This window comes from Cheilinus undulatus, linkage group 16 (assembly GCF_018320785.1).
Source record: "Cheilinus undulatus linkage group 16, ASM1832078v1, whole genome shotgun sequence".
Lineage (NCBI taxonomy): Eukaryota > Metazoa > Chordata > Actinopteri > Labriformes > Labridae > Cheilinus > Cheilinus undulatus.
The window spans coordinates 39,718,980-39,729,678 of NC_054880.1; the positions used below are offsets into that span (position 1 = coordinate 39,718,980).

Consider the following 10,699-nt stretch of genomic DNA (forward strand, 5'->3'; position numbering starts at 1 on the left):
ATCCCTGCTTTTATGGTACCTCCCAGCAGTCCTATATAATTAGAATTACAGATAGAATAACTGTCATTACCATTCATTTAACAGTTAAAAATAGCATTTTCAGAGATTTTACTTTTTTGCTTCTTCGTTTGCTCTATGGGAAACTGATTAACTTTTTTATTAACAGTTATGAAAGTTGCCTCTCTAATAATTTGTGAATCAATCTCTCATGAAAGTAAATGTGAGCAGTGGCTCTAGTTTGGCTCCACCTCATAATGTTCTTCTAACAGGTACACTGAAGCTGCTGGGTCATCTTTCACAGAACTCTGATTATTGAAATGAATGTAATTTGTACCCCAGACACTGTAATTATTAGTTATGTTTTGAACTCCTCCCTAATGTTTTGTCTGAAGGTGCAGATGGCAGAGCGAGCCAGCGAGGTGACAGAGCTGAAACGCAACCTCGCCCAGGCCCTCCGAGACAAGGAGCAACTGCAGGAGGTACAGCAACAGCACCAGGCAGACATTTATGATAATTTATCTATTTATCAGTGTTAGACATGAAGAAGTATCAAAACGGCGGTATATTATTCTCCTGAATCATGTCATACAGTTATCATATATCACTGATGCCAAATATCACTGTTTTGAATTAAAACAAACCCAGCACTCTGAAGAGATTTTCCTGTTAGTTTCACTCTGTCACACCCTTCTGACTCCTAATGGTAGTATTTATGACATAAAGGGAACTGACTAATGAAGAAATGTACAGAGTGATAAAAAAGAAGACAGCAGGAAATGCCAGTAATGAAAAGAAGTTAAAAGGATATACAGTTGAAACCAGAAGTTTACATACACTATATACAAAGGCACATAAACTTTTTTTTCTCACCGTCTAACATTAAATCAGATTAAACTTTTCCTGTTTTTGGTCAATTAGCATTACCAAAATTATTTCTATTTGCTAAATGCCAGAATAATGAGAGAGGTAATTTTTTGGACATTTTTTTATTATTTTCTTGAAAGTCAGAAGTTTACATACATTTCATTAGTATTTGGTAGCATTGCCTTTAAACTGTATGACTTGGGGCAAATGTTTTGGATATGCTTCCACAAGCTTCTCACAATAGTTTGCAGGAATTTTTGCCCATTCCTCCTGTCAGAACTGGTGCAACTGAGCCAAGTTTGTAGGGCGCCTTGCTCGCACGTGCCTTTTCAGCTCTGCCCATAAATTTTCAGTGGGATTGAGATCAGGGCTTTGTGATGGCCACTCCAAAACATTGACTTTGTTATCCTTAAGCCACTTTGTAACCAGATTGGCAGTATGCTTAGGGTGATTGTCCATTTGGAAAACCCATTTGCGCCCAAGCTTGAACTTCCTGTCTGATGTCTTGAGATGTTGCTTCAGTATTTCCACATAATGCTCTTTCCTCATGATGCCATCTATTTTGTGAAGTGCACCAGTCCCTCCTGCAGCAAAAGAACCCCACAACATGATGCTGCCACCCCCATGTTTCACAGTTGGGATGGTGTTCTCAGGCTTGCAAGCTTCCCCCTTTTTCCTCCAAATGTAACGATGGTCATTATGGCCAAAAAGTTCAATTTTAGTTTCGTCAGACCACAGAACATGTCTCCAAAATTTAAGGTCTTTGTTCCTGTGTGCATTTGCAAACTATAATCTGGCTTTTTTATGTTGCTTTTGGAGTAATGGCTTCTTCCTGGGAGAGTGGCCTTTCAGCCCATGTCGGTACAGGACTCGTTTGACTGTGCCTCTAATTAACTCAAATGTTGTCAATAAACCTATCAGAGGCTTCCAAAGACATGACATCATCATCTGGGCTTTCCCAAATTGTTTAAAGGCATAGTAATCTTGGTGTATGTAAACTTCTGACTCTCAAGAAAATAATAAAAAAAGTCCAAAAAATTATCTCTCTCATTATTCTGGCATTTAGCATATAGAAATAATTTTGGTAATCTTAATTAACCAAAAACAGGAAAAGTTTAATCGTATTTAATGTTAGACGGTGAGAAAAAAAAATTTATGTGCCTTTTTATTTAGTGTATGTAAACTTCTGGTTTCAACTGTATATAATAGGAGGTAAAACTGTCCAGACTACAACCTGTAAAACCCAACTAGTCAACCTTACTTTGAGAAAATCATTCAAACTGATTGCCCTAAAGGTCTCATATTTCACCCCTTTAAGACAAGTTAAAATTGGTCTAAGAGGGCTCTGAAACATGCCTGTGAATTTTGCTGCTGAAAAAAGCAGCTACTGATCCCAGGTTAGCAGACATAACACTGGTGCCAGATCAGATATGGTATAAATCTGTTGCTATTTTACAGCCAAAAAACAACACTTATGCATACTGAGTCATCAACACGTATAAGTTCATCATTGGTGGATGTTTCGTGTGATGACGTTGGCGTCATCGTATCTGTGCTCAGGCCTGGATGCGTTGAGCAGTGTGAGTTCGGGCCACAGGGGGGACAGGGTAGGGGGTCAAATGGGCTTCAGCACAGCTAGAATACGGTACGGTACAGATGTCCTAGTGTGAGTGCGCCCTTAGTTGTGGTATATATCAGTGGTTGTCAACTGGTGGGGTGGGGCCCAAAAGTGGAAAGTGGAGCAGTTTGCAGTGGGTCGCGAATGTGTGTCCGGAAAAAAATGGTGGAAAGGTCTATAAAGAATATGCAACCGTAGCATTTAATTATACTGTTTTAATGGGTGAACTCAAATGTTTTATCACTATTTCAAACCATTAATCTCCTTTTTCTCGCAATGAAAGAGCGATTTTTACCATGTTAATGAAGTAATAACCCAAGATCTCTGGAAAATTGGCTAAAATTTACACGTTATCATGTAAAACACATCAGTTTTGCCCCATCTCTTGTTCCTGTCATAAAATTAAGTTCCATCTAAGATCTTAAGTGCAGGACTTTTATTTACTAAATTTGCATTGTTGAATATTTTTGGAAATTTGGGTTGCAATTTGTCATCAAAAATATTGGTGGGTCCTGAGGTTAGACCAATTGAGAACCACTGGTATATATATTATATCATTTCTCTGCTTTCTTTATTGAATCATTTTGTTTCATCTTGTCATCGCATTCCAGTGGTTCCCAGCCTTTTTCCTTTAACCCCCCCCCCCCAAAAAAAGATACTTTGTGGCTAAAATTAACATAAATTTTATATATATATATATAATAGCACATAAAAACATTTTTTTTTTGTGTAAATCCAAACAAAGTGGCCCTAAACACAAATTCTTTTACCCAACAACAATTGAATGAATAATTTATGTGTTATACCATGATTTCTGTTAATATGTGCAAATATAATTTTAACAACCTCAGAGCAGACAGAGCCTCGCGACCCCCTGAGCTCTCTGGTGCTCCCCTAAGGGGTCCCGGACCCCATGTTGGGAACCAAGGTTATATTCCACTATTTTGTAATTACATTGTATGGATGTGTTATCCTATCATTTCGTTGGTGTATGTATTATTATGTCTTTTTGTTTCATAACTATTTTGTTATTTTATTATCGTCATATCCTGTTGTATCATAATGTTTGTTTTGTTATCTCATCATATCCATCATTGGATACTTGGGAATTCTTCCCCTAGTTATATTGTCAACATCTAAAATAGAGCATATTTTAATGTAAAAAGAAAAAAAATCATTTTAAGTAGGAAAATTTTTATTTTAGAAAAGCCTTCTGGTGCATCCAAACCTGTAAATCTGACAATCGAGATGTTGGCTCTCAACTGGGGAACTTCACATTCAATTATAAGATCTTCAGTGCAGTGTAGAAACCCTTTCCCTCTTCACACTCCCCATTCCCCACTAATTAATACATCTATTCTTGCTTCTTTTGCCCATTGGTACAGTGCCATTAGACAGAGCAAATGCCACGCAACGTGTCTGTTTCACCTTCCCAACCCTGGTTTAAATGTTAAACCTGATAGCTGCGCACTAATGAAGTCTTTAAGGGGGGAGGTCAGGGGGGAGCAGCAAGAGGAAGGAGGGAGCGGGCGAGCGTCTCCATCTGCAGAGTGAGAGCAGAGGGAGCCAGAGTCTGACACCCATTACAGTAATGAGTAGGGTACTAATGCTGGTGCTTCAGATATAATCACAAAGGGCAGAAACAATGTAGAGGGAAACTTAACTGAGCTGGAAATGCTAAACTCGCTGAGGGGAAAATGTGCCATGGAAACATTTCAGAGTTTCCTTTCACTCAGCAGTGACTCTCGTCGAACGGTAAAAGTTTAGGATGTGACTCACAGATGTTGGACTATAACAGAGAAAAGGAAAAAAAATGTACAGTATATAACATACTGAATATCTTCCCTCCAGGAGCTGCAGCGCTATGTGTGCAGACAGAGGGATCAGGAGGCTTGTGTTCAAGGTGCTGAGATGAGGCAGCCCATGGTGCTGCGTTACCCTCTGCCGTACCCTCAGGACCCCTCTCCTCCACCCCTGGTGCCACAAAGACCTGCGGAGCTGCAATTCGGCAATCCATACTCCACTGACACCACTAAGGGTAAAAGATATTATAAATGTTTATGTTTTTCAACTATTTGTTCAGGACAATAGCTTCATTTGCTTCTATTTTCTAGACCGGGCAGATGTTAACTTGTCTCCAGAACACATGACTCGTCCCCCACCTGAAGCCCCAACCTGCACCCCTCCATGTGCCCCCCCAATCACACCCCCAAGTCCGAGCACTGGGGCACCAGACTGGAACCGAGAGGTGGTCTGCATGCAGCCCACGCGCAGCACTACACCCCCTGAGGGCCTGGAGCACCCAGCGGAGGAGCCGAGAAATGTGAGAGCATGCAAACACACTGCCGGCAAATGTAAAATCTGAGGTGATGTTTAAAAGCAAACTAATGTCAAAATATTCTTCACAGTTAATGCGTGACAGTTTGGCAAATGTCCCATATTTAATCAAAGTCCCAGCGTTCACCTTCCTAGCCTTGCTTTGTCTTTTCATCATATACAGAGCTTCCATCACTATGTCCCCTCTTTCTCTCTCTCCCTCTCTGGAGGACTCGTCCTCTCTGATTAGTAGCTTGCCCTTAAAGATGAAGCTTTGAACTCATTTGCATAAAGCTCTAATTAACGTCACTCCCTCAGAGCTCAAGAGACACAAGGATAACAAGAGCTTAGAGAGTAATTAGGGCAGATTTTTGCAAAAGGGACAAACCAAAGATCAGTAGCTCATACTTACACAGTCACATCTTCAGTTTTTTAATTTTGGCCCCTACCATGTGCTTCCTCTTCTTTTGGCAAGTGTCTTCAAAGTCTGTGTTCCTGTAAGCGTAGAGTACTTCGAGCATAAAATCAGCCATAATTAGTCAAACTCTCCTTGAGTGTTTGTTTTGTTTTCAAAGGTTGCTGACGGGGTTCAGCCATCCTGTGACCATGAGTCCAACAGACGCAGCGAAGCCAGGAGCAGCTTCTGTTTTGACTCCAGGTACTGTGACTACCCGCACATATAAAAAGATCAGTGTGAAAATAAACATGCGTTCAAATCAGGCTTTTTCTCTGGGAGCCATATGACAAAGACACAAGCGAAGATGACGACAGAGCAAAGAGAGGGGATTTTTTTTCTCCAGTGAAAGTAGGTCAAACCTTATGCCAGAGTCAAAAGAGGTCATGAGGCTGGAAAAAAAGAAAAAAAAAAGAGAGTTGTAGATTTGACTTTGAGGAGCAGAAGTGTTTATGTTTTGTAACTGTAGGGCTAATTGTTTTATTCTTCCATGTACTAGATCTGAATATATTACATCACTAAAACAAAAAACTTAAAGCCTCCATGAGAAGTTTGTAGCTGGTCATGAAACAAACTGACATGAATTCTCATTGCTCAAAATGATCTACAAAATTAAACCAGACCTCCAGAGTCTGACTATTTTTATGTAATTGTTTGTAACAGCTGTTACTAATGAGGTAGTTGTTAGCCAAAGTTGTTGACAGCAAGCTAAGGAGACCACGTTTTATTCATTCCTCAGAACAGATATTTAAATGAGTGTGCATTTGGCAGTTTAGAGAAAGCATAGTGTGATTTTTATCACCTGAAAACATAAGACAGCTCCTGCAAAGGATGAGAGGCACCACTTTTTTTTAAAGGGGATAAAAAATGGGCACAAATAAAAGTTCCTCATATGAGCTTTTGGCCTTGTGTGATTTTCTTATTTCAGGCTCCTTAAAGTAAATATATAGTATTATGGTAAAAGTACATTATTGTTTTATCAAGCACTGTAAAGCTACCACTTTTTGAACTTAAGAGTCAGCTTACATATGATATATAACAATGACCAGATTTTTTAAACAAAAATGTGATAAATGAAAAGGGTTCAATCAATCAATCAATCAATCGTTATTTTATCTATCAATCCATCTTTACTCCTAACCCATGCTGTCTCAGAATACTTTGCGGAAAGGGCAGATCCAGAAGGCACTAAGCAACTTTCAGCATAGATAAAGTGGGAAGAAAAAACTTTCCTTCACCAGGCAGAAACCTTGAGTTAGACAAAACATGCTAAACAGCGATCTACCAAAGCTGTGTGGGGGTTGTAAAGGAATAGAAGGAGATGCAGAAATTGAAAAGAGGAAAGCGTAGAATAGAGAAAGAGGGATGCAGTAACAGATAAAAGGGAGATGCAAAAATAAGAGAAATGCTGAAATGGAAAAAAGGTAGACAGAGAGAGAGAAAATGGATGTGGAAGAGAGAAGAGGGAAATGCAAAAAGATAGAAGAGGGAGATTCAGAAAGAGAACTGGGAGATCTAAAACAAGAGAGATGTAGATATAAAAAAAGGTAGATGGAGAAAGAAAACAGGGATGCACAAAGAAACGAGAAATGCAGAAAGACGAGGTGAAGAAGGAGAGAAGAGGGAGAAGCAGGAAAGATAAAAACGATGCAAAGAGAGAAGAGGTAGGTGAAGACAGAAAAAAGGGAGATGGAGAAAGAGAGAAGAGTAAAATAGAGAAAAAAGGGAGAAAGATGCAAAGCCAGAGAAGAGGGAGGTGCACAAAAAGCAGAGATGAGGGAGATACAGAAAGAGAGAATTGGGTGATGCAGAAAGAGAATGAAGAGATGCAAAAAATAAGAGATGCTAAAATGGAAAAAAAAATGAGATGAAGAAAGAAGACAGGGATGCAGAAAAGAGAAGAGGGGAAGACAGAAAGATGAGAAGTAGATGCAAAAAAGAGAAGATGCTAACAGAGAAGAGAGATGCAGAAATACAGAAGAGGAAGATGCAGAAAGAGAGGAGAAAGATGCAATAAAGAGAAAAGAGGAAGATGCAGAAAGAGAGAATACCTTGCATTTAAACAAACACACAGGCAAAACATTCATAATCAGATACAAACATGCATATAACCAGAGATATAAATTCATGAATAGAATCTGCCCTATCACAGTCTTCTCTTAAAAATGTATGAGTGGCATATCCATCAGCATCTCATCTGTCTGGCTCCACCCTCTCCACCTCCCCTTCTCCATATCCAGGAGTGATGTCCACAAGCGCTGCCCGTTATGCGAGGTGATCTTCCCGCCCCACTTTGAGCAGCGCAGCTTCGAGCAGCACGTGGAGAGCCACTGGAAAGTCTGCCCTGTCTGCTCTGAGCAGTTCCCCCTCAACTGTCAGCAGCAGCTCTTCGAGAGACACGTTCTCACGCACTTTGACGGCCACGTGCTCAACTTCGAGCAGATTGAATGAAGGATGCAGAGGAGAAACGTTAGTTTCCGATATGAGTTTTAAAAAAGTGTCCTCAGCTAATAGCTCATTATGATCGGGGTTCAGTTAAGTTGTCTTGTTAATATACAATCATTAGCACTTTTTTGCGATTTTGACACAGGTTAGGAAGAATGTAGTCGACTTCTGAAAGGAGAGTTTGTTCTTAGCTGTCACCTTATTACACAGTGGATCAGAGGATAATAACACTGGCTAATAGTGCCACGGTCCTTTACTTTTGTATTATTTTTATTCTCATTTTCTGCTTCTATGGAGTAAAGCACCACTGGTAGTGCATGCATTCATCTAAGACTAAAAGGAAAGTTAAAAGATTATAAAAGAAGATCATGTCAGAGTCTGTGTACCTACACAGAAATATTCTCAACAGAGGTGATAAAACAGCCTGATGTTTTTGATTTGTCCCCATGGTTGAAGCTTGGAATTATGAAAGAGATAAAAAAGATTTTTAAGTGTAAATGTGGAGAAAGATCTGGAAAAGTGACATCTTTGAGACTAAAATGAGTGTGAATGTTATTCAAGAGGGTGATGGAGACTTTTGTGACTTGAATGGGAGAGGATCTTTGATTTCTCCCCGAACTAAAGTACTGCTGTACGTGTGACAGTGTTAGGCAGAGTAATCAGAAGGTTTAAACAAAAACAGCACTACGTTTTTATGTATCTGCACTAAAAAAAAGGCTTTATTCTGAATGTACTGTACATATGAAAATAAGTTGTGGAGAGACTTGTTATGACCCTGCCTCCATTTACATTCCCTCTTTATGTTTTAGTGATGAAAGAGTGACAGAAATGTCAGTAAGATGCTGGTCTTTTTATTTTATTGTATCAGGAAAAAAAATCTGCAGGACACAAAGTTCAGAAATGATAAAAATAGAATTGTAAAGAAAAAGTCATTGTGTGCAGGTCCATGTAATGAATGAGTGTCGTTAGTGTCCACAGGGCTCCATAACACAGCTTCTATTTTCTGTTAAAACAAAGTGACTCCTGACAGTGTTGTATTCAGGCTTTAAAAAAATTGCACATGCCCAGTAATCACAAGGCAAACGTGTTTGTATGTCATGTGTCCGATTAAGCCCTTTTCATGTGAGAGAAAGGTGATCGAAGTGTGCACTGCAAAGATCTTTATGAATAAAGTGAGCTTGTCTAAATGCATTTCATTGTTTTTGTCATGTATTTTTGTATATCTTTGCTGCCTCAGTGTTCTAAAATATTTGACAGACCTGATTCCTTTATTGAGAGAAGCAGTGCCTATAAAACATATTCATCCGCTTGGATGTTTTACCTTTTATTGATTTTATGAATATATCATGGTCAATATAAAGTGGCTTTTCTGACAAAAAAAAAACTTTAATGTCAAAGGGAAAACAGATTTCTACAAAGTAATGTCAAACAAAAATTTTTAAAGTTAAATAAGTGACTGCATAAATATTCACCCCCTTCAAAGTGGCAGACCTAATTCAACAGAGATCCAGCCAATTGGTGCTAGTAGTCTCACAATTAGTTAAATGGGGATCACCTGAGTGCAGTGAATGTGTCTCATGTGATTGTAGCATAAAAACACCTGTGTCTGGAAGGTCCAGTCAGTGTTCCTGGCTTCCATTGCAACACAAGACAAAAGAACACTCCAAGCAACTCAGAGAAAAGGTTATTAAACAGTATACATCAGGGGATAGAAACAAAACATCTAAGGTACTGAACATCCCCCAGAGTTCAGTTAAATCCATCATTGAGAAATGGAAGGAATATGACGTGTAAATCAGCCTAGATCAGGCCATCCTCAAACTGAGTGACCATGCAAGAAGGAGACTAGTGAGAGAGACCACCAAGACACCTATGACTATTCTAGAAAAGTTACAAGCTTGAGCAGCTGAGATGTGAGAGACTCTGCATACAGCAAGTATTAGCTGGTGAGTGACAAAGAGAAAGCCACTGTTGAAGAAAACTCATTAAATCTTAACTAGAGTTCACCAAAAGGCATGTGGGAGACTCCATGGTCACAGTGGAAGAAAGTTCTTTGGTCTGATGAGACATAAGTGGTGCTTTTTAGCAATTAGAGGACAGGTTCTGTCTCGCAGAATCCAAACACTGTACATCACCACAAACATGCCATCCCCACTGTGAAGCACGGTGGTGACAGCATCATGCTGTGGGGATGCTTCTCAGCGGCCGGCCCTGGAATTTTTGAAAAGGAAGTGGGTAAAATAAATGCAGCAAAATATAGGAAAATCCTGGAGGACAACCTATGACTTGGGAAACAATTTATTTTGCAGCCACACAATAACCCTAGGCATACAGCCAAAGTCACACAGAAATGGTTTAAAGACAACAAGGGGAAAGCTCTGGAGTGGCCCAGTCAAAGCCCAGACCTCAATCCAAAATGGAATTTGTGGCTGGACTTATACAGAGCTGTTCACACCTGATCCTTGTGCAATCTGACAGAGCTTGAGCAGTTTTACATTGCAGTGTCTAGATGTGCAAGCCTGATTGAGACCCATCCACACAGACTCAGTGTGTGATTGCAGCCATAGGTGACGACTTAATACTGACTTGAAAGGGGTGAATATTTATTCAGTCTGGATAACATAGTTTTATCAATTGACATAACTTGTAGATATCTGTTTTCACTTTGACATTAAATAGTGTATTTATTTGTTTTGTTAAAAAAAAGCCAAATTATATTGATTATGACTGATTTATACAATCAATTAAAAGGTAAAACATCCATATATTCGCATATGTGAAATTATCTTGTTTAATGCTTTTTTTTTTTAGAAAAAAAAAAGGTTTAATTTCATTTAAGTTGAAAAGAGAAATAACTCAAGAAGACAGAGCTGCAGAGCATTTTCCTTTATTTTACTGTTTTTTTCCTCAGTCGTTTCTTGTTTTACATTTAAGCAGCTTCTCTTTTATATAGAAAGACAGTTTGACATCATTTACAAGTTACTCTGCTCAGAACCTGTCGT

At 39.2% G+C, this 10,699-nt stretch overlaps 1 protein-coding gene across 1 annotated transcript in view; it reads left to right on the forward strand.

Annotated features, from left to right (window-relative positions):
- The window catches only part of tax1bp1a (Tax1 (human T-cell leukemia virus type I) binding protein 1a), a 36,061-nt gene extending 27,173 nt beyond the window's left edge, over positions 1 to 8,888 (forward strand). Inside the window, exons 13-17 of the mRNA XM_041809235.1 lie at positions 393 to 479; positions 4,334 to 4,520; positions 4,597 to 4,805; positions 5,374 to 5,456; positions 7,493 to 8,888. Coding sequence (XP_041665169.1) covers positions 393 to 479; positions 4,334 to 4,520; positions 4,597 to 4,805; positions 5,374 to 5,456; positions 7,493 to 7,703 — 777 coding nt within the window. The 3' untranslated portion in view covers positions 7,704 to 8,888. The remainder of the gene's footprint in view (positions 1 to 392; positions 480 to 4,333; positions 4,521 to 4,596; positions 4,806 to 5,373; positions 5,457 to 7,492) is intronic.
- Positions 8,889 to 10,699: the final 1,811 nt, after the last annotated feature.